Source organism: Phocoena sinus, chromosome 20, assembly GCF_008692025.1.
Source record: "Phocoena sinus isolate mPhoSin1 chromosome 20, mPhoSin1.pri, whole genome shotgun sequence".
NCBI classification, from domain to species: Eukaryota; Metazoa; Chordata; class Mammalia; order Artiodactyla; family Phocoenidae; genus Phocoena; species Phocoena sinus.
In genome coordinates, this window is record NC_045782.1 from 10,910,707 (window position 1) to 10,937,765 (window position 27,059).

At 54.1% G+C, this 27,059-nt stretch overlaps 2 protein-coding genes across 15 annotated transcripts in view; one reads left to right on the forward strand and one right to left on the reverse strand.

The window, feature by feature from the left end:
• The window catches only part of C20H17orf100 (chromosome 20 C17orf100 homolog), a 69,160-nt gene that overhangs the window by 26,667 nt on the left and 15,434 nt on the right, over window positions 1-27,059 (forward strand). The window contains exon 3 of one of the 11 annotated variants that reach the window (XM_032617387.1): window positions 10,750-10,833. The exons of 9 other annotated variants lie outside the window; for them this stretch is intronic. The gene's annotated coding sequence lies outside the window, so the exon portion shown is untranslated. Of the gene's footprint in view, window positions 1-10,154; window positions 10,286-10,749; window positions 10,834-27,059 lie in introns of those variants that run through there. One more of the 11 variants, XM_032617386.1, reaches the window with a different exon arrangement.
• Window positions 1,792-26,430, reverse strand: SLC13A5 (solute carrier family 13 member 5). Of its 4 annotated transcripts, none has more exons than XM_032617363.1 (12): window positions 26,329-26,430; window positions 19,933-20,061; window positions 19,516-19,652; window positions 16,972-17,108; window positions 15,832-15,997; window positions 14,199-14,321; window positions 10,729-10,944; window positions 9,802-9,902; window positions 8,622-8,740; window positions 6,539-6,700; window positions 3,430-3,567; window positions 1,792-2,244 (listed from the first exon to the last, which is right to left on the reverse strand). In XM_032617363.1, the coding sequence occupies exons 1-12, from the start codon at window positions 26,428-26,430 to the stop codon at window positions 2,119-2,121; spliced, it is 1,656 nt and encodes a 551-aa protein (XP_032473254.1). In that variant the 3' UTR covers window positions 1,792-2,118. The 4 variants fall into 4 exon arrangements, with proteins under 4 accessions (XP_032473254.1, XP_032473253.1, XP_032473256.1 ...); XM_032617362.1 differs by having other exon boundaries at window positions 16,972-17,159; XM_032617365.1 differs by lacking the exon at window positions 19,933-20,061 and having other exon boundaries at window positions 16,972-17,159.

The following is a 27,059-nucleotide window of genomic DNA, read 5'->3' on the forward strand; positions in this document are numbered from 1 at the left end:
TTGCCCACGTTGGATGACCTTCCCTGACCTTGCTCACTACCACCAGGCATACATCTGATTGACAACACTGATCAATCATTTATTTACCAATCACACTTGTGGTGGTCTGCTGTGGATTAGCCATAGGGCTAGCACTGGACCCAGCAGGGAGTGCAAGTCCTTGGGAGCCCTCACTGGTGGGGCAGACACATCAACAGCGGCAGTGTAGGGAGTAGTGATAGAGGGGTGGGTCAGTTTTATCTTGGCAGGGGAGCAGGTAGCCATTTCCATACTGCTCTCTCCAACCAAAGGCTTTATTTCTCTGGGCAAAGACCAGCCCTGTCTGTTCCAGGACTGACCTAAGCCCATCGCAGAGGAGGCAGCAGAAAGGGCTCTTGTGAATGATCCCTGAGCAGGCAGGGCCTTGGGGTAGATGTGCTCTTGGCCACCCACCTTTCCCTACCGTCCCTGTAAGGCCAAGGCCCTTAATGGCTAAGGAAGCAGCAGTGGACATGGCAGCAGAAGATCCATATTGGAACCTTAGCCACCACTAACTTGATGTGTGACTTTGGACATGGCCTGGCCTCTCTGAGCCCCAGTAGTAATGAAAAACAGAGGAGGTTAATAATGCCTGCCTATCTCGCAGGCTGCTGCAAAGACTGAATGAGATAACTGTCCGATGCACCAGGGCCGGGGAGGCCTGGCACACTGGAGGTGGGCAGTAAGTGTTCATTCATCCACCTGCCTGCCCACCCCCACCCTACACACAGCAGAAAGCCAGAGACAGCGCCGTGCACCTTCCGTGGGAGACAGACTGGGCGCTCAGACATCGTCCCACCCAGGAACCAGGTGGCATATGCTTGGTCCTCGGGTGGGGCATGGGGGTTCCTTGGGTTCCCATACTTTCTCCTGCTCTGAAAAGTACCATCAATGGAGCAGCACAAGAAGGAAGGGAAATTGGGTTGGTGGTAGGAGGATAGGATTCTCTCATGTGTCTCTCACAGGTTGTTCTGAGGGTTCCCAGACCACTCTGGAGTCTGTCCAGCAACTTCAGGGAGATTCACTCATGGGCAGGGGCTGTCTACTCAGGGACCGCCGGGCACTGCTTGTTCTCAACGATGCTCTGTCAGCAGCAGGCTAGACTGCCAAGACCAGTCAGCAGAGGGAGGCTTTCCCCAAAGGTGCCCAAACCCTGGCATGACAGACAAACCCTAAAGGAACCCTGCTTTTGGCGGTTAACAGGTATTCCCTCTGGGTCTGCAGGTGAGGGAGGACCTAGACCTCCGCCTGTGGCCCCAAAGGAGGCCATCACTGCCCATACTTGGAGTGTGATCCCAGCTGTCATGGGGCAGGAAAAGCATCTCCCGGAAGAGCCAAACTGACCTGCCTGGGAGAAAAGGGGCGGATTCCAGCAAATGTCGGCCAGACAATAGAGGGGCCTAGGAGCTGAAGGAGGTGCCCCACAGAGCTGGGAAGGGGGTCCAAACTGTCAGTTCAAATGGAGCAGTGAACTGTCAGTGGGGTGCTGCAGGTGGTGTCGTCCGGAAGTTATCGACTCAAATTCCTCATCCTTTGGCGGTGGCACCATACTCCTGGTGGTCCCAGGAGGCTCTGATTCCCACTCGCTCCAGCAGTGGAAGGCTTCCCAGGACCGGACATTTTGTCCCCAGGCTGGGTTGTCCCTTCCGAGTGACGGGAGGGATCTGAGGCAGCCCGAGGTAAGCTGGGAGAGACACAGGCTCTGGAAGGTTGTTTTCTCACCTCCAGAGCTGGGATCTGGTTGCCATTTGGATGACGAGAGAACACCAGAGCCCAGCCATGGGGCCAGCTCGAGGCTTAGTGGGGGTGGGACCCTGCCTGTCCCAGAGATGATGGCAGGCCCCCAGGAAAGATGGATGCCAGCAGCCTTATGGGAGGCTCCCTTCACTTCCGAGCCTGCCCTCCAGACACCCATCCCCAGCTGAGACCCCAGGCTTGGAGGAAGAGGTGGCCCGTTGGCTGGGTCTCCGTGGGGTGTGGGCATCATGGGGTCACCTTGGGGCATGAACCCCAAAGCTCTGCTACGAGTTGTACTGGAAGGTTCGGGTGTCCTCAGGAGGGCAGGGGCCTTGGGCGTGGTCTTGCGGCTCTTCCTAAGTCTCAATGTGCTGTCACATTAGCCCAGTCAGGGAAACTGTCCAAGTCAAATATGACCCGTCCCCAGGTGTTGACGGCCAAAAATACACAGGTGATTCCAATGACGTTCATTATTAGTCCTGTTTTCATCTGGAAAAAAACAGGGTCAGAGTCAGCACCCTCCGGTCTGCCAGGCTGTCAGAACAAAGGTGAATGGGCCTTGGGAACCAGCACTCTGGGAGAAGGGAACAAAGGACAGACAGACTGTTTGCTGGGCCTCCCGTCCCCGGGCCAGGCCCTGTGCTCACCCTACCCCCCAGGCAGAGCAACTTGGTGTCCAGTAAGAAGCACCACTGCTAAAGCAGCCTGGGAAACAGGCAGGACAGGTGGGCTCTTCAGGCCCATTGGGACGTTTGGAAAACTGGGCCTCAGGGAGGCGAGGGAGTGACTGGAGAGGCCCGGGTCTGACTGCAGGTCCAGCGCTCACCCCAGCGCCTTCACCGTCCCACAGGCACGTGCTGGCCTTTCTAGGGCATGCTCTGCGTTCTTTGGGTGCTCACTAACCATTGCTTTCAAACCCTGTGGCAGAGTTTTCACTGGGGATTGGAATTGAGTTTGCAGTTCCTGGTTTCTGGGACCCACCCTCTGTGTGAGAATGCTCCATGGAGTCCCAAAGATACCCAGCGGAGGCTCTGAGTTAACTAACACCCGATTGGGCCGAGAGAGGGACCCGCCTTCCTGGCTTCCCCTGTTTGCCCACTTGCCTCTCCCCATTCTGGAGCTGCAGAGCCGCCCTCCTCCCACCGGAGGCTGGGATAAAGCCAAAGCAGAACTGAAGAGTTCCTCCTTTGGCAGCATTTGTTTCCAAGGCAGCATCTGCTCCCAGGCAGTGGTGTCTCTCCTCCTGCCTGCTTTCATGTCTGTAGACACCTCTGTCAATCTCTCTGGCTGTCATTAACATTTCCCCTCATCTCAGCCTTGCCCCTCCTGACTGTCCTCACGGGTTCTTACTAGATTGTGAAGTCCATCTTGTCCATGTGGGACTCCCACCCTCACCCCTTCCAAGTGCTCAGTGAAGGCTCCCCTGGTGGCTGCTCGGGCACTTCCAGGTGGGAGATTCTGTAACCCACCTCTCAGCTTTGGGAGACAGAACAGTCTATGAAATAAGAGATCATGTCAAAAAAGAAGAAAAAAGCTGCATATAAATGCAAATAATGAGTTAGATCTGGACATTTGGTCCCAAACTGTTTGACACCACAAGTCATTAATAAATGGGGCATCCCTCATGACAAAAGCATCATAGCTAATAGGAGTGAATAAAAGCGGCTGCGTTACCATGTCGGAAACCTTGAGGTGTCCATAGGAAAACACGATGGCATTAGGTGGGGTGGCCACAGGCAACATGAAGGCAAAGGATGAAGTCAGGGTACAGGGGATCATGATGTACAGCGGGTTGAGGCCAATGGAACGTGACTGGGGAAAAACACAGCACTACAACGTCACAGATGCAGAAAACAAAAGCTCCTGGGGACCATCACTCTAAAAAGCTTTTCCCTGATGTACCGTGTACATTCCCACCTCTGTGCCTTTGTCCTGATGGCTCCTCTACCCTTTGCCACAGCTGGATGATAACTCTGCTGGACCCTGAAGGCTAAACTTACCGGAAAGCCTTTCTGAACCCCCTCAATTCACTCAGCATATACTTCTTGGGCACCTACTATGTGCCAGAGACCATGCTGGGCACTCCTGCAGCCCATGTGTGCACATGTAGGTCTGTCCTGACACAGAGAGAGCCTAGAGGGCAGGGACCACATCTCTCACCTGTGTGTGTGCCTCTGGATGGATGTGTTTTTGTACACATTTGGGATCATTTTGTGTATGAAATTTGGTATCCATCTGTTCAAAGCTTAAAATTCAGCCACATCTAGCACAGAGCAGACAGATGCTCATAAATATTTGTTGAATGAATGAATGATATAATAATTTGTAATGTCTGTCAATATCAAAATTAATAATCTATCATGCAGATCTACTTGCACATGAGAGCAGACACATATGCAGAGATGTTCAGTGCAATATTGTAACAGCAAAACACACAGGAAACAGACTCGACGGCCATCAATAGCAGGACGGTCAAATAAAATACATATATACAAACAATGGAATAGTTTGCAGCTGAAAAGAAGAATTGAGTAGGTCTTATGTGCTAACAATGGAAGGATCTCCAAGATATATGATTAGATTTAATAAGGTGCAGAACAGGACCATGGAATAGTGCCATTTAACAGGAGTTGTCTCTAGGGAGGAAGCTAGAGCGTAAGGGTCTGTATACGCTTTGGTATTATTAGACATTTTCTGGCTATGTGTATGTATCACATTTTCAGCTTTGAAAAATTATGTGTTCCCATTTTATGAAATACCCTTCAGGATTGTGATTTTTTTTTAATGGCTTGATAGTATTACATTGTATGAATATATGATAACTTATTTCACCAATCTCTGCTATTATGGAAGTATTTTTATAACAAATAATTCTTTGATGTGCATCTTTATAATTTAAGCTTGTAGGCATCTCTGATGATTTTCCTAAGACAGATTCCTGGACATAAAATTCCCAGAGTCCGGTATAATCTCTTAGCAGTAGGGTTTTTTTAAATCCTTGTCATTTTATTTTCACAAACCTTATATCTTAAACCTTTCTATGCACAAAATATAAATACGTACATAATTTTTTTTTACCAGTGGCCTCCAATTTTCTTTATTTTCACCACTATCAGGAAAGTATTTTAGCATATACTTTTAATATAGGGGGTTTTATTATAACATATATACATCTATCACTGTATTGATATATTCTAAACCATAGGAAAAAATAAATATTTTTTTTTATTGGAAAAAAAATTTTTAATTCCCAGAGTCAAAGGGTACGAGCGGGTTTCAGGTTATGGTTCCCATGGGTAAACAGGTCTCTGAAAAGGCTGCGCCAGTTACACTCCTAGGAGTAACTGAGAGGAACCAGTCTGCTTCCTGGTTTCCCCATGGGGTATGCACCCCATGTGCCTCTGTGACCCAGCTAGGGGGTCACCACCTTCCCTTTGCCTGCAGGTGGGTGCTGAGGCAGGAGTGTGAGGTCTGTGTGGAATCTAAGTCAGGACTTAGGATTCTAGAAAAGCTTGTTTTCAAAGGGCCTGGCCACCCTCTCAGGTGAAGACCCCCATTTGACTAGTGTCTGGAGGTGACAAAGCCAGGCCTCTACTAGGGGAAGGAGTCCTCACTATGGCACGACCAGCATCAGAAGACGTTCCTCGGCATCTTTTCGCCCTGGGCAGCCTGCTTAGGGGAGGGGGAGATGGGCCACCTTGCTCTTTCTAATACTTCCATCTTCTCTTGGAATAAAAGGAGAAAATCACTTGGGTTTGCTTTTTATACACGTGGACATCCTGGCAACTGAATGAAAATTTACCAACTTCAAAATCCTGTGTTGAGGCCTTTGTAAGTCTGTCCTCCCAACTCCAGAATGACAGCCCCAGCCTCTCCCCAGCTCATTTTACATCTATAGCAGGTTTTCATAGGCCTCATCCTACTTGACCCTCAGCACAAGAGTAGGAGAAAGAACTCGAGTGATGGGTTTGAGGATCCCACAACTTGAACTCAGGTCTTCTGACTCCGAACCTAGGGCTTTTTCTGTACCACCTTGAGGTTGGTACTGCCAAGTGATGAGTGACAAAAGGAAATGCAAGAGAAGGTCACAGTCGAGCTTCCTGTAAGCTCTGCTTTCTTCTTAGTCCCAATTCAAAAACATGATTGCCCACGGAACACAACTCTTTAGCCTGGCACTCAGCATCCCCATCCACCACCACCCACAGCCTCTCTGGGCTCAGTGCCCACTGATCCCCAATCCCTGAGCTTGCCAAGCAAGGCTTCTGGGAGTTTTCAGTCATGCACTTCATTCCCTTTATGTGGGCTACTCCATCTTCCCAGAACGTCCTCTCCCCTCCCACCATTCCCAGGCTCCATTTCCCCCAAGATTCTTCCTGGTGGGTTCCAGCCAATGGTGTCCCCCTGTCTTGCAGGCCTTCTGCTCTCCTGTGCTATATTCTGAGAGACCCTCTATCATTCCCCCATGGCATCCTTGGTGTAAGCCCTGTCTCCCCAGCTTGAGAAATAATCTATTACATTTATAAATAAATTTAGGGCACCTGGTTGTTGCTTAGCACTTTTGGTCAGCGTGGAGGATACAAAGAAGAACCAGCAAAGCATTGAGCGCAGGCCCAGGGCCATCAAGGGCACACAAGTCTGTGTTGGAGCAGGGCTCAGGACCCAGGTCTCCAAAGCCTGGCCAGGCTTGGGCCCCTGATGTCACTGCCTCTCTAAGGACCCAGGATATGGTCAGCTTCCTATGAAATGACGACTAAGGGTCATCACCCCCAGCAGGGTTACTTACCATGGAGGCAAAGATGGGCAGGAACAGGGTGGTGGTAGCCACGTTGCTTGTGCATTCTGTGAGCACAGCAATGAGTGTGGACAAGATCAAGGTGATGGCTGCTGGGGACACAGCATGCAAGGGCTCCATCTGCTTCCCCATCCATTCTGACAGCCCCGAGGCCTGGGAAATACAGGGAGGGCAGTCACCACAGGGCTCGTGGCTCACAGTTCCTCCGGAGCCTGGAGGGACCTTCATCTGTCTCCAAAGAGCTCAGCCCACCTTCACTTCTGATTCTCTCTCTCTGCGTACATTACCATAGGTGATGTAATTCATACCCACAATTTCAATCTCCATCCTCACTCTGCGGTCTCCTAAATCCTCGTTTCCAGCCCAGCTGGTCTGCTGTCTGGATTTCCACCCAGATATCCCACGAGCGTGTCAGACCCAACATGCCCCAACCTGAATTCATCTTCTGCTCCCCCTGGGCTCCCCAGCCCAGTGACTAGACTCACCTAGTGTCCAACCTAGAAGGCTAGGGGGTCATCCTGGGGTCTCTGTCCCCCTTATTTCTTATGCCCAGTCACCATGTCACCCAAAACATCTCATGTCCATCATCTCCTCTCTGTCTCCCACAGTCCTTAAAGCTCAAGAGAGTGATTTGAGCCAGAAATTGGGAATTTAGATTTGGGGCTTTAGGCTAAGAATGGATTGTCCAGGGCGAGAATGAAACGTGAACAAAGAAGCAGCCAAGGACAGAACCTTCAGGAACACTCATATTTAAGGGAGAACAGAGGAAAAGTCATCCAAGGCAGGGCAGGAATGGTCAGAGTTAGAAGTAGACAGGAGAAAATGATGTCTTGGGGACCAAAGGAAGAAGGAGTTTCAAGAAGGAGACAGTGGTCCATGGAGTCCAGTGTTCTGAGCCTGTGTTAGATGAAGGCTATGGAGCATCTACTGGGTCTTCCCCAACCCCTGTCCGGCCTAGGCCTCCACTTCAGACATCCAGGAGATTTTTCCCAAGTGCAGATCTGACCAAGTTACTCTCTGGCCTCAACCCTTTAGTAGCTACCCACCACCTTCAGAATAAGGTCCACACTCCCTATCTTGACCCTCAGTGAAGTGGCTTCTGTGAGCCTCACCAGCCTTATTGTCTGCTGTTCCTCAGCTGGATACAACACGCTGATTTCTTTACTCATGTGTCACTTCTTTCTGAAATGCTCTTCCAAACATGCCCCCCTCTCTAGGCTGTGAAATCCTCAAGAACAGGGACCATATATCAATCTCCTCTGTAATTCCTGTGCCTGACCTAACACAGACATGATAGGAAGGTTTGATGATGAATGAATGAGTGAATGAGAAATGGATGGAGAGGTGACTAAATGGATGGATCTGTTCATCCAAATAATAGTTGTGTACCCACTATATGCCAGGCTCTGTCCTAGATGCTGAGGAAACAGCAATAATAAGATAGACCAAGTCTATGGATTACGCTCAATTCCTGGATAGATGGATGAATGGTTGGACAGAGGAGAGCAGCACCAAGCATCCCTCCCTCTGGCTCATTTCTTCCCTATCAGGGAAGGGGGGAGGTAAGAAAGTTGCATTTTTGGGTGTTTTCCCCCAAAAGCTCTTCCTCTCCTCCTATGTCACTACATACCTAGCTAGAGAAAAAAAAATTTTTAATGGCAACCATATCAACAAAGTTCAGCAGGAAGAGGAACCAAAGGTAATGGTGAAAATATTCACAAAGACTTGAAAGAAAGATCTGCCTAGAATAAATCAGAGCAGAGATTATTACCAAACCCCACAGGAGACCTCCCAGCATCCCCCATCCCTTTTGGCTAACCAGGGTCACTCATTCACTCATTTCTGAAAATCACTCAGAGAGTACTTTCTCTATTCCAGGCACTATTCATGGTGCAGGGTACCTAGATGACAAGGCAGAGGCCCTGTCTTCAAGAAATGAACAGTTACATGGAGAAGACAGACACAGAAACACACAGGCACAGGCCTGGGGTGCCGAGAAGGAGGGGTGCAGCAGTTCTCAGCTGCCCTCTTGGTGAAGGAAGGGGCCCTAGGCAGCCCACAGTGGAGAAGTTACCTCGCATCCTTTAGCCAGAGCAAAGCCACCCCCCAGGAGCAGCACGATGCCCCAGGGTACTTTCTCCTGGGCCACCTTCCAGTTCAGCAGCGGAGGTGGATAAAATGGTGTTTTCATTTCTGAGGAGAGATGATAAAGACACACACACATACATTGGGAATCCCCTGGCAGTCCAGTGGTTAGGACTCCGTGCTTTCACTGCTGAGGGCCCAGGTTCAGTCCCTGGTTGGAGACCTAAGATCCCACAAGCCACGTATCGTGGCCAGGAAAAAAAACAAAACAAAAACCCATACATAGCCCAGAGCAGCATTAGCAAGCAAAAGAGATAAAACAGATTTAAAGCAGGGGAATAAAAGCCTGCAAGGACAATGAGTGCCGTCTCATATCCGTAAATTAGCTAAAATTTACGGTAATCACTACAACACCCGCTGCTGGTAAAGACATGGTATGGTAAAGCTGTTATACACTCCTGTTAGTGTTATAAATTGGTGCAGTCTTTTTGAAAAGCAATTTACCAATACATTTTAAAAGCCTTGAAGACATATATACTCTTTTACCCCAGCTGCAGTCACTGCTAGAAATTTATCCTAAAGAAGAAACACCCTCAAAGAAAAAGCTATATTCACGAAAACATTTATTTATAATAATGAAGAATTCAAAACAGCCAGAACGCTCCGTGACTGGGGAATGGTTACAGCCCCCGATAACAATATAATGCCGTTATCAGAGAAAATGAATTGGAAGACTGTGGCAATAGCAGGAAATGTTTCTAGCATAACCACGAGCAAAAACATGAAAACAAAAACCAGTAAAGAAACAGGATTGAAATTATGTGTGTTTGGATTATAGCCATATAATATATATGCATATTAACAAAGACTGGGAGGGAGAGAGAAACCCCCAAAATACTGATGGCTTTATGGGAAATGTGAAATCTCTTTCTGTTCCTGTTGTAAAATAAATACGATTTCAAATGTTTAAAAAGCAAAAGAGGAGATTTTGCACTAAACAATATGCAGAGAAGCCTTGGAAAATACGCTGTGCCCAGAGTTTGTAATCTAGCCACAGTCCTTTTCAGCAGGGTGAGATGTTCTCCCTCCCGGGCCCAGGGAACACCATGGAGATCCCTTGCTGCCGGGCCCCAACCCTGATGAATGCGAGGCCAGGACAGGAGCCTTACCTTCCTCAGTCTGGCTGCAGAAGTTGAACTTGGGCTTCTGCGAAGGCACAATGAATAGCAAGATGGCCACAAAGATGGCCACTGTGGCATCGGAGGCATACCTGGGCAGGGAGGAGCACATGGGATTAGCCCATCTTGGCTACACGACAGTCATGCAGCAAGCCTGCTCCCACGTGAGGAAACAGGCTCATCTGAGTAAGAAAACTGGAACCCCAAAGGCCAAGATCAGGAGGGGTGAGGTAGACTGAATCCTGGCGGGACACCAAGACTCCCGCGTTCTTGGCCTAGCTCTGCCACCAACTTCGAGTGGCTCTGAGCGGCTCACTTCCCTCTCTGTCTGTGTTGCTCCATAGGTGAACTTCATGAGCTCTTCCCAACCAGATTCTCTGGGATTCTGGGTTCACCAGGGTGGCCACAAGGACTTTGGGGCTACCCCAAGCAGACCTTCAAAATGGAATGAGCAGTAACAGGCAGCGGTCTCCTGTCCACATCTCCTGCCCTTTCTAGGATATGCATGTTTCTCAACCTTTCTTCCATTCTGACCACATAACATCTTAGCCAGGAGAGAAACTTCATATCCCCCCTTTTGCCAAGTCTCTGTCTAAAGAAGCTTCTGGACCCCAGGATGTGTGTCTTCAGAGGGACTCGCCCGGACCTGAAGAAAGATGAGAAAGGAAAGATGGCAGAACAGAGACTTGGAAACCAGAGTGCTGAGAGCCCCAGCCCCAGCCCTACCGACCTCTCTCTATCACAGCCTGGCTACCCTGCCAGCCTGTTGGGGCAAGAGGGCCCACAAGAACACATCTGTGAGCTTGTCAGGAAGACTGGTGAGACATAAATGAGTCCAGAAACCAACAGAGTGCTCCAGAACTGGACAGCAGAAAAGGAGGAGAGCCACGGGGGCGCGCTGTCGGAGGAGTCACTTACTTTGTCTTGCCCTCCACCCAGGTGATTGACAGCCAGCCGGGCATGAAGCCGGGGTCCCGGGAGAACCACAGGCCGACCAGCAGGAAGAAGCAGAGAAGGACGTTGACCTCAGCGAAGGAGAGGGGCCCCAGCTTCCTGTACTCCGCCCACAGCACCTCGTGGGCAGCCTTCTCCTCACTCTTCTTCTCCAGCCCGCAGCCCCAGGACTCTTTAATACTAGAGAATGCAAAGACAAGAGGATGGCGGGGCGTGTTGGTTGACTCAGGACTGGTTGAATGGAAGCGTGAACACTGGGCAGCAGAACATGATAGGAAGCCACACAGGGCTGCCTGTCCCCCGGGGGCCCTTGAGCAAGTCCCTTCCCACTCCCCAATTCTGTCATCTGCCTACCCTACCTCACAGGACATAGTGGGGCAAAGTCTCTGTTTTATGGGCCCGGCATATGCCCCCAGGGTGCCCCCAGAAGAAGCCTGAGATGGCACAGGTGGGGTGTCAGGGACAGTGGAGGTAGGAAGAGAGGACGGTCAGGAGGGTGGGAGGCTGAGCAAAACAGGGAACAGGGGATGGACAGGAGCATCGGAAGCAGAGCCGAGGCCACTGCTGGCAAGGGGGTCCCGGCAGGTGCCAGCCGCCTAGAGACCGGTGGCTGCCGACATCTGGGGGTGGCCGTGAGAAATCTGGAACCGGCACAAGGTGGGGCCGAGGCTCCTTCACGTGCTCCGTCTTCCTCCTCCCACTGCGGCCTGGAGCTGCCTTCGATGGTGCCAGGATGCCAGTCCCCATCAGCAGGTGGCTCAAGAGGACACAAGGAACAAGGACAGGTCCCAGCAGACTGGGTCAGGCAGGAACAGGGTGGGTACTTGCATTGCAAGGAGCTGACATGTAGGATTAAGGACCCAGAAGACTCTGGGGCTCGTAGTAGCTGTGGCTAAGGCAGGAGGGAAGCCAGCCAGGTCCTGCTCTTGGATGGGCTCCCTAGGAACCAGTGCCCATTGGCCAACACGCCTGCCCAGGGCACCCTGCAGGACTTCCCTGGGGAGTGTTGGCAGGAGGGGGCAGGAAGGAGGAGGGATCTCGGAGGAGTTATAGAGGGTACCTAGCCTTGGGGAGGGGCTGACTGGGGCCACTGGCACACAGGATGCCAACCCCGAGGAATCCGCTGAGGATTCCAATCACACGTTCCATCCCCCGTCAGCCTGAAGGTGGGGGGCAAGGCCAAGAGGATTATCCCTAGAGAGGCTTCCCTTGTGGGAGTCCTTCCTGGGACCCTAAAACAGACTTCCTAGGAGCACAGGGGTTAATGGAATACATGCTGAGGTGTCGAATGCTGAAGCCAGGGCTGGACGGGAACCACCCTTGAGAGGGTGAGGGCCATGCGGGGCATGGGGCACGGCCTAGAGCAGGGACTCAAGGAGGTTGGGACACTGCTTCCCACAGTGCTCAGGGGTTAGGAAAGGAAGTGGCAGTGATGGGGACTCAGGTCTGCACAGCTGGCCAAGATCTCCGTTCTGGACAAGGGGCAAGGACGTTTTTCCTCAGGGTCACCCGCCAGGGACACCCTCCAGATCATCCAGCATGGGGATGGCTCTGCTGGCGTGGGAGCTGGCCTCTTTGTCCTCGCCCCCTTGGCATGAGAGCGTCTGTGTTCCACCCACTAGCGATCTGCTGCCACCTGTCATTCTCGAGACTCGGGGGCTGGACCAGAGGCTTCAGGCTTCCAGGATAAGGGGTGACTTTGGTAGCTGCCCAGCCCCTGTCTGATGCTGGAGACACATCCCGACACCACACTGGCTGCAGACTCCGGGGGCTGCATCATATATGCAGTTGTCCAGTGCCGGCCCCCTGCAGTGGTGCCCCCAGGCCTTCAGGTCCCTCTCACACTAAGTGGTTTCACATTCATCTTTGGGTTTATCTGTCTGGTGACCGCTGGGCTGGCACGAGATGCAGGCAGATGGATCTAGCTTTCGTGTGGGGGCCCCGGGAGCTGGGTGGGTGCATGATGAACTGGGTCAGTGCGCTGCAGGAGAGGCAAAGGGACCCCGAGCCCCGTGGCAGGGGCCAGAAGAACCGTCATGCCTAACTCAGGGCTTAGCCTGGTGAGGAAAGTTGGGTGTAAGCCAGCAGGAATATCCCAAGAGTCCTGGGTGCTCTTGGGAGGGTCTGTGGCTCCCTTGGCTGGATGTGGCCTAGGAAGCTGCCCATAGACTCAGGAAGATAGAGTTTTTCAGAATTAGGCTGGAGGGAATGACCCTGACGTTGCTCTCCACGACCAACCAGATGAGGGATTCAAACTGTGCAGCCAAGCACCCGTAGGAGCAGCTTCCCTTTCACATGGGGGCCCGGACACCGGGCAGGGTGGGGTGTGCGACGAATGCCTACAGCTACCGTTATGTCGTCATTATGGCTGCTTTGATTATGGACAGAGATTTTTTTAACGGCAGTCTTCAAAACAGTTCCTCCTTCAGGAGAAAACTTAACCAGAGTGCCCCCTTTTCCCATTAACTCACAGGTCTTCGTGGGCGCTTTTACCTTTCAGCTCTGAGATCTCTTGGTCGCATAGGCCTCTGTTTTTTTGCTGGGCTCAAGCGCCATGTGAATTAAGGCACGGAGCACATGGCTCACAGCTAGGTACTTTATACTCCAGTGTGAGAGGGTCACCTTCACGCCATAGAGAAGTTTGTGCATTTAAAAATGACAACAACATTTTGAGGTATTTGTCAGCCACACATCATGGTTTCTGTCCAAAGTCTGGCTGCTGTCAAGGTTGACTCTTGGTCAATTGTGTGCTGGGAACTGGAAGGTAAACTTTGCAGAAGCTGTGCGCTGCTGGGAACATGGTAAGCATTCAGTAAATCTGGGTTTGGACTGATGTGTATATTATCAGGAGGTCCGCTGTGACCTGGCCTGACAGACACTGGCAGCCAAGTGGAAGTCTGTCCAGCAGTGTTGACTGGCACCAAGAACAAAGTTTCTTGTTAACTGCTTTGACAACGATACACCTACTCTCTCTCCCTGGGCTGGGAGCCCGGCCGGGTGTAGGGGTCAGAGAGGACTTACCGCAGGCCACAGAGGAGCTCAGGTCAGGGGAGGGATGGCACTGGAGCATGACTACAGGTGCCAAGGGGCAAGGCGTGGTGTGCCCAGGGAAGTCCGGAACAGCTAGCAGGCAATCCATCAGAATCAGGATGGGGGTAGGGGGAGTTGGGAAAGGTGTCGCTGAGGAAGGAGCATTTGAACTGGCCTTGAGGACTGAGGAGGTTGGAAGGTAGGAAGGCAGGGAGTGGCATTCCAGGAAGAGGGAACAGCATGTGCAAAGGCACGGTGAGCAGCAGGGGTAGCGCGAACTGGAGGGCAAACTAGCAGGAGATGGGGCTGCAGAAATGCTCAGGGCCAGGCGGGAGGGACTCTGTAGACTCCCCTACTGCGCCGAGGCACGGTTAGATCCTCTGCCATAAGCATCTCAAACTTACTTGAATCTCATATAAATAAAGCGGAGCCACAGCCAGGAGAGCAGCAGCATGATCAGCATGTTCGGGAAGGCAAATCCAAACCAAGAGGCGAAGTTCACGACGTCTTTGCTGTCAGGAAACAGTCTGAAGGGGAAAACGCTGGTCCACATCTCTACCAGACACTGAGCTGCGGAGAGCTGGCGGGCCGGACCCTGCGGGTGGAGGCTGAGCAGCTGCCGGGCCCCGAGAGGTGGTCTGGAGCGGGGCCCCCTCCTCCTGAAGTCCAGCCACCCACACCCGTCCCTCAGCATTACCCCAGTCAAGCAGGGACCCCAGAACACAGCCACGCACAAGGCAAGCCTAAGGAGCGACCAACTGCCCCTCCTGGAGGTCCACACCCCACTGAGAAGCTCACGAAAGGCATGGCCCTTCAGTCCAGAAAAATACCCCTTTGTACACACAGATTTTGGCCAACAGCTTCAGGGGGTCCACAGATGCCTCAGAACCTCACCCCGTGGGCTTCTGCAAGGGAAGGCCCCCCCTTAGGAAATCAAATCTCAAAAGCTTCCCAGGGTGGGACCAGAAGATGTTTCCTGGGGGCTGGAGGAGGGTCACTTCCGCCCCCAACCCCAGGCACTGCTCCCTTTAGCCCAGGGGTGTCAAACTAGCCACAGAGCTTTTCCCATTCAGCCCAGAGGAACTTCAGGGGAAACCATAAGACTGTCATTACAGAAAACACTCGCAGGAGCAAAACAGTCTGCTTGTTGGATCTCGAGTGTCTGCAGGCCCGCCCTTCCCACCTCCCAGCTGCCCTCCCGACCCCTGTCCAGGGTGTTTGTCTGCACAGGACGGGCACCGTCGTACTTCTGTTCCTTCCCTCTGCGCCCACTGCAATTTGTACTTACTTTCATTTACACAACCCGCCAGAACTCTCTGGGTGTCTGCTACCCTCAGCTGCCCACAAGTATCCCATGGGCAGGGCCCAGGTTCCTCTCACTTCTGTGACCCAAGCCCCACCCGGCACAAGACCAAGAACAGAACTGGGTCCTCAAAGCCTGGGTCCCTTTGTGGCCAAGGCTGGAAAGTTCTAAACCACCCCATGGTCCACCTGGAGCCTCACAGGGGCACACGTCCCTCTCAAGGGCAATTAGAGGGGCCATAGTGAAAGAGCCGGTGAGGCACCAGGTGACCTAACCTCTAACCTTGCCAGGTGTCATAGGACCATCGCCATTAACAACCGAGGTCGTGAGCCAGCTTTGAGGGGAGCATCTTTAGGGGCATCTATTTTCTACAAGTTTTAACCAAGGACCCCGCTTCTCGGATTACACTGTCAATTCCCATGACTAGCTCCACGTTCAGTCCACATTCCCTGTCTGAGCGAGACTCCTGAGCCCAGGAAAGAAAGGCAGGACTTGTCCTGAGCAGAAAGCAGCCCGGTCTGTGGACATCAGCTCCTGTGCTGTGGGGTCCTGAGCAGGTGCAGGGAGGTTGGGCCACAGAGGCTGATGGCGGCCCACCCTCTCACCCCTGCCAGGCGGCCCCCACCCCCATCCAGGCTCCAGAGCCCAGCTGAAGAGGAGGGAGAGGTGGGTGGGCCCCTCCAGCCCCATCCTCCCCCCACTATTGTCCCCAAAAGGCATGGCCAGCGACTCACTCTTGCATCTGTCCCAGGAGCACCACGTTGGGTCCCGTGCCGGTCAGGGTGGCAGTGCCTCCGATGCTGGCTGCGTAGCACACGCACAGGGTCATGGCCTTGCATATGTTCTTCCTGTCGACCTCCCGCTGCCTCATGGAGGGACCTTCAAAATTCTCTTGGCTCCCTGTGGTGGGCACACTGCCGTGGGCGCACTGGGGACCACCTGCCCAGCCTCAGCTCCTGACCCTGCCGCTGACCTGAGGACCCAGGCGTGCCAGGTCTGCCGGCTCCCCGCCCAGGTTCTGTCCCCCGCCTCCAGCCCAGTGCTCTTATCTGGCCCCACGTGACCCCCGGCTACATCCCTCGGCGAGCCCGGCCAGCGACGTCAGACACACTCCTTTCTTTCCTGCCTCCTTGCTCTTACTCAGGCTGTTCCCTTCATCTGGAGGGAGGGGCCCAAATCCATCCCAGATGTCCTCTCCTCCTAGCAAGGCCTCTCCCTTCTCTGCGCTCCCTCAGTGTCTGGCTAGTGGCAACCCTTGGCCTCCTCCAGGTCAGACGAACTCTCTGAGGGGCCTCTTGACTCCGTCCCACCGGGCTGCACGATAGGAGAGTGTCTGCTTCATCTCTGCAGCCCCAGGACCTGGCCCAGGGTCCGGCAATCAGGCTGTCAGCACAGGCCCTGAGTGGCCCCACGCCGGGCCCTGGGGATGGGGTAGCGAACAAGACAGAAAAACACAGGCACTCTGACTCTCCTGAGCTCGGTGCCTAGCGGGGAAGCAAAGGTGGGACGACCAACCCCAGTACCTGCGGGAACAGAGTGTGGAGGGATTTGGCCTGTTCAGAGGAGGCCTCCCTGAGGATGAGTAGGGGTAGAAGGGGTTGAGGGGCATCCAGTAGGTGCTCAGAAGATACCCAAATGAATGATCAAATCAACACGTATTCATTTCAGTGAGGGCGGTAACGGAGGGCAGGAACTTGCTATAAGCTCTACTCAAGGATCTAACTTTTATGCACTAATCACATTCCTAAAACTTAGGAAAACAGCGTCTTCTAAGTATTTCTCTACGTGCCTGCTAAAAGGAGGGCTCCAGGAAGCAGGGAGGTGGCTAAAGCTGTTGGCAACAGAGGGGAAGGCTGCCCTGGCCAGGGCCTCACCTGGCAGCTCGCCGGCCTTGCCCTTGTCTGCCAGCTCCAGAGCCCCGAGGCTGGCCTCGGTGGCTGCGCTCATGGCCTCCATCTGCCGCAGCACGGCCTCCACAAGGGGCACCATCATAGCCGTGGTGGCCGTGTTGCTGATCCACATGGAGAGAAAGGCCGTGACGCCCATGAAGCCCAGCATCAGCCTGCAGAGGAGGGGCAGGGAGGAAAGCCGGAGAATCCCCGCCCCCACCTCTCACAGCCCCTAGGGAGCAGCGGGGGGTGGGGGGGTGGGGGGGGTGGCTAGGTGCCCCCTGCAGGGAAGCCAGGGGTCAGGGCCAAGGTGCTGAGGCCAGTTCAAGGTTGGCTATCCAGGAGGGGATTGCAGTTTTAGTGCCTGCCTCCCTCCCTCCCTCCCTCCCTCCCTCCCTTCCTCCCTTCCCTTCCTCCCTCTGCCCCTCTCTCCCACAAACATTACTGACATCTACTCTGCTGGCTACCGGGTTACCAGGCAGCCTGAGCCTCAGTCATGGTCCTAAGGCGCTCACCATCTAGCCAGGGAAGCGCCAGCATCCAGTTTGTGCAGACCCAGTGTGGAGAGTTGGCCCTAATATGACTTAGGGGTGTGCTGGGGCAGCCCTGTGTGCAGGCAGACCAAACTTCCCACTTCTATCTAGAAGATTGCCACCCACCCTGACCCCACCTCTCCCCTCATGAGTTCAGAAGGGCTGCGTGGAGTCAGCCTTCGAGGGTAGGATGAGCCGGGGAGGGCCCTGGGAAGTGGGGCCTCCTTCATGGCTGATCCCCTGCCCCACCTCCCTCCATTCACACTCTTTGCCGCCCTCCACTCTGCAGTGGACCAGATCCCCAAACAGTATTCAGAAAACGTTCCCTTTCCGTGTAACACCCCACCTTCCACCTCTGTGCCACCTGTGTCATCTGCCTAGAAAACTCCTCACAGTCTCTCAACGCCTTCAGGCAGCATCCCTTCTCTGTCACCTCCTTCCCAGTGTGCACCAGGTAGGGCTGACCATACCCTCCTCAGTCTTCTCTAGGACACTTCTCGCTGGCTGGATTTGAAACTGTGTCCATGTCTGCTCTCTCCTTAGCACATGAGCAGGGAAGGTCTGATTCCTCTCCATGGGTCCCACACACCTGGCACAAGGCCAGGAGCAGAGGAGCTTGGGAGGGGTGGTTGGCTAAATGGAACTCAACCTCTTGGTCTCCATGCCCCTCTGCAGTCAGGCTCCTCCCCAGGGCCACTAATTTGTTTGCCTGAAGAAGGGTCTCGGGGCTGCACTGCACTGGGCTTTAGCTGGTATCCATGCAGGTAGACCTCATGGACCCATAGGTACAAAGGTTGGGATCCAGGCTAGGATGAGGGTCAGAGTTCACATGAATGAGGCTTCAACGTGATGCTCCGAGGCATCAAGGGTAGCCTCAACCTACAGGTCGCCCCCAGCACAGGCAGTGCCCTGGACAGCTGGAAGCCAGGCTCGGAGGAGGAGCCAGGCGACAGGAAGGAGCAGAGAAGCGTGTGGGTTTGGGCACCCTGGGTTTGGGAGCAAAGGCGCTCCAGCACACTCCAGAATGAGCCCCACCCCCGCTGACGGAGAAAAGCCAACCACTCAGAGGATCCTGAAAACAGGAACTCTGAGGCCTCACATTTCTAGAAAATGCAGTGGCTTCTGATTTGACACTGTAAACCAATCACTGGAGGGGCTCGGGTGACAGGTCGGAGAGTCACAAAGCCCTCACTCAAGGCAGCTGAGGCCCCAAGGGTGCTCGGGCGGGCAGGGGCTTCTGTGTGCTCAGAGCCCAGCATGGCCCTTGACGTGAGGACGTAGCAGGAGGGATTTACTGTGAGCTACCAACCTGCCTTCCCAGGGCTGGGCTGGGTCACGCCATCATTTAGGGAGCACGTTGCCTCAAAAAAAGGTGCATGCTGAGTTCCCAATTAGAGGGGGCAAGGCCCCATCAGACAGGCCCGGTCTAATCCCCATGTGACGTCAGCAAACCATTTAACCCCTCTCTGCCTCAGAACAGAACGTGGGTGATGGGAATAATCCCCAACCCTCAGAGGTGCGGTGAGAGTCAGATGAGGTGGTAAATAAGCCCCCGGTATCATGCCCGGGGCCCTGTGGGCGCTCGGTACGCTCAGGTGTTTCTGCTATATCAACTCCACGGCTTGGTCGGAATGGCTTGTGACTGTCAGGGGAGATCCTGGAGAGGGGTGAGACAACTGAGTAATGGGGGAAGGGTGGGGTAAGCAGCAGCTTTGCAGAGGGAATAGATGTGCCAGCCTTGGAGGGATGACCTTTCTGCTCCCCCCTGAGTTGCGTAGTTGAGCCATCTGTTTCCCGCTTTCCCCACAAAGCCCCTAGGGGTATCAGGCATGGCTTGATCCAGCCTCCACCCACCCAGGCGTCTGCCTGGCTGCAAAGCCCAGGTAAGGCCATGGCCAGTCCTTGCCTGTGGGTGATCTGGCCTGTGCCACATGCCCCTCCCTGGCCCTGGGGCCTACTGCAGAGCCCTGCGGTAAGAGAGAGAAGGCGTAATTACTGGGCAGGCTTGGCCCCCACCCAGAGGAGCGTGCGCAGGGCGATCCTCTTGTGCAGGTTCCAGTGCTCCACGGCCACAGCCACGATGAGGCCACCCAGGAACAGCATGTTGGTGTCCTTCATGTACTGGACGCACACCTGCAGGACAGCATGGAGGCCCCATCAGGCCTGCCCCCTGACCACACACTACTTGGGCTCAGGGTCACCCAAGTCCCCAGAGATAGGCGAGCAGAGCATGCTGACTTCAGGGCAGCTTGGAATGGGGATGGAGGGTCAAGGATATGTCTCTATGCCAGAGAGAGCCCACAAACAGGGTATTATCTGGTTCCCCGGGTCCTAGGCAGCTCAGAGAAGGGCTCGGAGAAGGAGCCACTGGGAGAGAAGCAGGAAGCCGCCCGGATGCCCTGGGGCTGCTCACCTGTTTGGAGTCCAGAATTTTGAAGAGCGGGAAAAACAAGGCAGGCATGAGGGCAGTGACAGCCAGAGGGATGACTTCTGTGCACCAGTAAATCGCCATGAGGATGATGACATAGGCACACCTGACAAACTGAAGAGACGGCACTGAGGCCTGGCGAGCTGCTGCCGCCCTGCTCCCCACCCCAGAACGCTCGGGACAGCAGGGCATGGACTGTCCAAACAGGGTGGCATGTCAGTGGGGAGCGCTGCTTCCCTGCCCCCGTCAGCACAGCCTTCCAGGTTCAGGACAGTGAGGAGGGCACAGGACCCGTCGTCAAGAGGCTTCTGCTCCCTGCCCCCCAGCTGTGTGGTCCTGGGCAGGTCTCTCACCCCTCCAAGCCTTGCATCCGTCCTCACGTCTTCACAGGGAAGAAGAGGGGGGAAAGGAGGAGGAGGAGGAAAAGGAGGAGGAGTGCAAGTGGGGGGAAGGGGGGAGGAGGAAGAAGGAGGAAAGAGGAAGAAGAGAAGAAAAAAGAAAATACTGTTTTTGATGACCTGCTCTAAAAATTAAATTATTTTACAAAGTAAGTGCAATTCTTAGGGAAGGCTCCCCAAAGCACATCCTCAGACTCCTGGTATCTCTATCTAATTTCCTTCTCAAAAGGCTGCTCCAACTTCCTCAGCTCCCAGAAATGTGTGTTCTAAGCCAGCTCATTCAGAAAATGGCCAGCACTGAGGATTTGCAGGGCTGTTTTTTATTATAACTGAGAAGATGGTCTTGGCGTCTATTAGCCTCTCTAGTTACAAGGGTCTCAAGCTTTACTGTTCGTATTTAATCTTGTGTGAACTGCCTGTTCACACCCTTTAGCTGCTTAGCCACTGGGATCTTGGCTTTGGAGTGAGACAGACCTGGGTTTGGTTCAAGCGCTCGCGGCCCCGGCCCCTTACTCACTGTAGGACTTTAATTCTCCATCTCATCACCTAATAAAATAGGGATAATAATGCCCACCTCCCTGTGTTGTTTTTTCTTTCATCAGCATTTTTACTATAATCATTATTAACCAACCAGGCTCTGCCTCTCCCTCATTCCAGCCCCCTCCAGTTTAATCAGCCTCCAAAACCTATAGCTTCTACCCCAAAATCTTCCTCTTTCCCTTCTTCCTTCACCCTGTGGCCCTGCCTTTGCTCAGGCCACATCTTCTGCCTGCATCACTGCGGGTATCTTTTTTTTTATTTGCTGTTTTATTCACTGTAGTTGTTTTTTTGTAATTGAAGTATAGTTGATTTACAATATCATGTTAATTTCAGGTGTACAGCACAGCTGTCTTCTAATCCGATCTTTCTACTTGCATCACTCCACACTGCTGCTCCCTCTTTCTCTTTTTACAAACCGGATCATATCACTCCCTTGTTTAGGAGCCTTCCTTTGCCTTCAGGACAAAAGCCAAATGCCTTAGCATGTCTTGGGAGACCCTCTGTGATGGAGCAGGCCCTGCAGGGCCCTCCAGCCACATCTCCCATGCCCATTCCCACCCCGAGCTCCTGAGACCCCAGGGCACTGGTGGGAACGGAGGCAGATGCTCCGCCTCCCACAGCTGCTCTCACATGACATCATTCCTTTGGCCTGGAGTGAGTGCTTGGGGCTCAGTTCACTGCTGCCCGTAGTCTGGGTCTGTGTCCTTCCTCTATGCACGCCCCCACCCGCAGCAATTAGCACACTGGGTTGGCATTATATTTCACCCACCATTGAACACTGAACAGTGGAGTGAGCAGTGGAGGGCAGAATCCGTGTCACTCGGCATCCAGCACAGGCCTGAAACCCCAGGGACACTGCAAATGCTGATTAGAGAAACGGACCAGCACAGCACGGGCTGTGACAACACTGCTGGGAAAACGTACCTGCACACAATCACTGTTTATCACCACCCGAGATAACACATATTATATGCATGGAACATCACACAAAGGCTGAGACATTCTTTGTCTGGATTGCGTTATCAGTGATAAAAATAAATCTTTCTTTGGCAGCCCATGAGAACCCCAGGACACCTCTCTACTGTCTAATGCAGGGTTTCTCAGCCTCGGCACTACTGACATTTTGGGTTGGATGGTTCTGTGTTGGTGGGGGGTGGGGGCCTGTCTTGTGCATGGTAGGATGTTTGGCAGTATCTCTGGCCTCCACCCTGCTAGATGCCAGTGGCACTCTCCAGTTGTGACGACAAAAAATGTCTCCAAACTTTGTCAGATGTGCCTTTGTTGGGAAGGAGGGGAGAATCAATGCTGGTTGAAGCCTCTGGGCTCAAGGCAGGATAGCAACGTGGTTAGAAGACCAGGCTTTGACACCGGGCAGGCCTGATCAGCGTCTGCTGTCTGCCATTGTGTGGGCTTCAGTTACGCCTTCTCTGGGCCTTGGTGTCAAGGGAGAGAGAGGTAGGAATGGTCCGCTGCAGGGTGGGGCAATAAGAGGGTGTGCTGTAGAGAAATTTAAAACGGTAATACTGTCTAAAACTCACTCTCCTTCTTCTTATCATCATGTGAGAACAATTCCCAACAATGTCTTTTTTTTTTTTTTTTGCTGTATGCGGATCTCTCACTGTTGTGGCCTCTCCTGTTGCGGAGCACAGGCTCCGGACGCACAGGCTCAGCGGCCATGGCTCATGGACCCAGCCACTCCGCGGCACATGGGATCTTCCCGGACCAGGGCGTGAACCGGCGTCCCCCGCATCGGCAGGCGGACTCTCAACCACTGCGCCACCAGAGAAGCCCTCTCTCCTTATCATCATGTGAGAACAGATCCCAACAATGTCTTTGATAAAATATTCCTCCCACTCCCAACCCTGGCCCCTCCCCCTGCTTTTTTCATGTCCTCACCTGGAAATTGAGGATTTAAAAGTACCCATTCTTAACATATGGCACACAGAAAGTGATTTTTTTATTATCTGAACTTAGAAGCAGCAGGCGACACGTGTAACCAGTTTTCCCGGGACAGTTCCTAGAGGCGCCAGAAGTAACCAACAGAAAAGACACAGGCTAACTGCCCTCTCACTTCCATGCTCCTATCAGGAGGCCCAGGAGGGTGCCCCATCCCTGAATACTACCAGTCAGCAAACTTGACCCTCCCTCGTCTAGAATGCTTCCAGAGTGTTGTGGAGAGAGCAGAATAGGACAGGTGACCTTGGGGAAGCCTGAGGAGGGGTTGGTCACCGTGCAGAATGAGATGGGTTCTACCTGCAGATGGGAGCCCAGTTCTTGGTCAGTTCAGAGCCTTCCCTGCAGCTGAGAATGTGGCCGGAGGAGCACTGCAAGCTGAGCTCACAGTGGACAGTGGGATTTAAAAGTCCACACCCAGCACAGTGGAGAGCACATAGTGGGGCTCAAAAAATACGTTGAGTGAACAACTGAAGAAAACCATGGCTCATTTTTTACCTAATTATTAACAAATAAGGGCGTCCATGACACAGTGCTTAATGGAAAATTGTAGCTAAGAGAACATACTGTGTATGTGTCTTATGGGACTTGAAAGTCTTTTCATTTTTACTTTATACTTCACAGACTTTAAAAATAATATATAGGGCTTCCCTGGTGGCACAGTGGTTGAGAGTCCGCCTGCCGATGCAGGGGACACGGGTTCGTGCCCCGGTCCGGGAAGATCCCACATGCCGCGGAGCGGCTAGGCCCGTGAGCCATGGCCGCTGAGCCTGCGCGTCTGGAGCCTGTGCTCCGCAACGGGAGAGGCCGCAACAGTGAGAGGCCCGCGTACCGCAAAAAAAAAATAATAATAATACATAACTTTAATAACACAATGAATCTACTTTTTTATTGAATAAAAAGCTATTTTTTTAAAAGAAATAACCCAGGGCTTCCCTGGTGGCGCAGTGGTTGAGAGTCCGCCTGCCGATGTAGGGGACACGGGTTCGTGCCCCGGTCCGGGAAGATCCCACATGCCGCGGAGCGGCTGGGCCCGTGAGCCATGGCTGCTGAGCCTGCGCGTCCGGAGCCTGTGCTCCGCAGCGGGAGAGGCCACAACAGTGAGAGGCCCGCGTACCGCAAAAAAAAAAAAAAAAAAAAAAAAGAAATAACCCAGAGAACAGGCAGAAAAGTGGAGCAGAGATGAAGACAGGAAGGAAGCAAGGTGCAGGAGAAGAGGAAAAGAAGAAAGCCTGCAGGAGAGGGGCCCGGGCACTGGCAGAGGGTGACATGCCCTGGGAGTCGCCACCCCGCTTGGACAGTGCCGCCCAGGCTGCCAAGTTCTCGCCAGCTTCCCCGCTGCTCTGCCCCCTGCCCTGGGTTTCCCCGCAAACTTTGTGGCCGTGGGTGGGGACGGGGAGCCCTTCAGGGTGACCAAAACAGAAGCACACAGGGAGAAAACAAGCAGACAGTGTTCTGGCTCCCAGTCACCTGCACCACTGGGAGAGAAAGCACATGAAGTCAGCCCCTGGAACGACCTTTACTGATACCTCCTCTTCCCTCACCTGATTCTCACTCCCAGGGCAGGTCAATGACATGCATTCACAGCCTGAATTGGGGGTCCCAGCTCAGGGCCACCTGTGTGTGGGGGAATGGGATGGGCAGGAGTGGTGGTGGGGTCTCGGTCATACTCTTCCGGAGCAGGAAGGTCAGCAGAGCTACCATAATTGATGTCCAGGGAACCTCACTCCCCACCAGCAGAACTAAAATCACAGCTCTGCTGCCTGGCTCCCTCCCACAGATGATAACAGCCCCAAATCTTTTTCTACAGAGGAAATATGGCCGATCACAGTTGGTGTTGAAACTAAGGAACCACTCTAGTTGGATCTGCTGTCCTTGGCCCATCCAGGGTCTGTGTTCAGCCCACCCAAGGGCTCCTCCCAGCCTCCCCCTCCCCCATCCTAGGAACCAGCATAATCTCTTTTGGCACCAAAAGCCATAAAATGTCAACAACCAAACCACCTTTCACCATCGTACAGACAAGAACACCAAGGCCCAGAGAACGCAGGGGCTTGGCTAAAATCACAAGGATGGGGCTTCCCTGGTGGCACAGTGGTTAAGAATCCATCTGCCAGTGCAGGGGACACGGGTTCGAGCCCTGGTCCGGGAAGATCCCACATGCCGCAGAGCAACTAAGCCCGTGTGCCACAACTACTGAACCTGCACTCTAGAGCCCACAAACCGCAACTACTGAAGCCCGCGTGCCTAGAGCCCGTGCTCCTCAACAAGAGAAGCCACCGCAGTGAGAAGCCCGCCACAGCAACAAAGAGTAGCCCCCGCCCGCCGCAACTAGAGAAAGCCCGCGTGCAGCAACAAAGACCCAACAAAGCCAAAAGTAAAATAAATAAATAATAAAATCACAAGGATGGGTGAAAGGTGGAAGTCCAGTTCTCTCAAAGATTGGCTTCCCGATACCCCAGTACAACCCCATTCCTCTAGGACTGCCCTCAGAACATCCCCTAAAGAGCTCCTCCGTTTCCCAAACCTGCTTGGGCTGGGGGGAGCTGAGGTTTCCTGTCTGGGCTGAGAGTGAAAGGTGGAAAGAGGGAATGAGGAAGGAGCAGCCAGCAGCCAAAAGCCTTCAAAGGGCTCGGGCCTCTGCCAAACAGGCCTCGCACTGCCCAGCAGGGCCTGGGCCCGGGCTCCCCGCACCGCCCCCACCCTGTGGCCAAGGCCATTCATTCTCCGCTTCCCTCCTGGGAGCACCAGGAGGCCAGGGCTTGGGACACGGCTTCCCAGAGACCCTGCGTCGTGCCACCCAAGGCGTGAGCTCTGGGACCATGTCCCACCTCCTGCCGCCTCCACAGCGGGCAGTGAACAAAAGCAGGCCGACCTGACCTGCATTTCAGCTGGGAGCAGGTTTCTGACTCAGCTGTGGCTGCCGAGGTTTCAGAGCTGGAAAGAAATGTGGATCATAGACAGGGAAACCGAGGCTCAAAGGAGGGCCAGAGAGGGACAAAGATGGCACTCAGGGTTCACTTAGGTGATGATCTTTCCGTGTAGGTCCCCGACTGGCCTCGGAAGCCACCTACAGCTGGGAAGTCCCCATTCCCCAAGGGAAGAGACAGGAGAAAGAAGGGAAAGACAAGCCCCCAGGCTCCCTCTTGGTACAGGTGGCATTTGGGGGGCCTGGGGACTGGGCTATGCACTCTGGGGAGATTCTGAGCCTATAGAGGGGCTGTGTGGCCAAGATCGGTGCTAACTTCTGGGTTTCTGTGCTTGCCAAAACAGTTCTTGCGCCCTGGGATCTGTGAACCCCAAGATCCATGCCTGTCAGAATTCTTTGCAGGGCACCTCCCATAGCACCCGGAGCTCCTGAGCCTCCGTGCCCCAGGGGAGCCGTGCCCGCCCCCGGGAATCCGTGCGCTCCACCTAATGCTCCCGGGTTCGGTGCCTGCTGCTGGGCACCCGGCGCCCAGAATCCAAGGGGCTGCCCAGAGACGCAACTGACCTTGGCGGGCATCAGAATGATGAGTGGCAGCAGCAGAATCGGGGTGACGAACAAGATCACGAAGGACTTGAACTTGGAGACATAGCTCAGTGCGGAGGCCATCGCGGAGAGGGAGTCTGGCGGGAGAGGCGAGAGAGGGGCAGCCAGTAGCTTCACGGGCTTAAGAAGGGGCCGCAGTCCAGGGGGTTGGAGGGGGCGGCGGGAACTCCGCCTCTCATGGTGGGGCCTCCCCGCGGCCCCGGGGCGGGGCCAATCCCGCGGGGTCGGTGGGACAAGCCTGCCCCCGACTCTGCCTCTGGGCGGAGGCGGGCGGCGCCCACGGACTCCAGCGCTTCTGGCGGGCCCTCCAGGAGTGGTCTGGGCCCTGGCACCTCCTGGCTCTCCGAGACTTTTCTGCGGTGCCCTAGACAGGCTCCCGCGGACGGCCAAGCGGGAGTGATTGGTCATTCAGTCTGCTGGCTTAGGCGTACGGCGCCCCCTCTAAATCCGCACCTGCCCTTCCTGGGCCCTGCCGGGGTCCCAGGTGAAAGTCCCTAGCGGTTTCTGAGTCTTTCGGATCCGTCTCCCCAACCTCTCCCTCCTTTTCACCTGGTTACTCCTGCCCCTCCCACTCTCACCCCGGAGGGGTCTCCCGCAGCGACCCACCGCGCGCCCAGCGCCGTCTGCTCCGCGGGCCTCCCCTCCCGCCCCCCCCCCCTCAGCTTCCCTGCAGTGTCCGCGCTGCTCTGGGC

Bases quoted from the DNA above. Each gene is read 5' to 3' on its own strand.
- SLC13A5 (XM_032617362.1), bottom strand. From the start codon at position 26,430: ATGGCCTCCGCACTGAGCTATGTCTCCAAGTTCAAGTCCTTCGTGATC. The intron at 15,998-16,971 runs GTGAGGCCCTGG...TGCCCACCACAG, and splicing joins CAAGGCCGGCGAGCTGCCAG to GGAGCCAAGAGAATTTTGAA. The intron at 9,903-10,728 runs GTAAGTGACTCC...CTCCCTGCCCAG, and splicing joins TGGGTGGAGGGCAAGACAAA to GTATGCCTCCGATGCCACAG.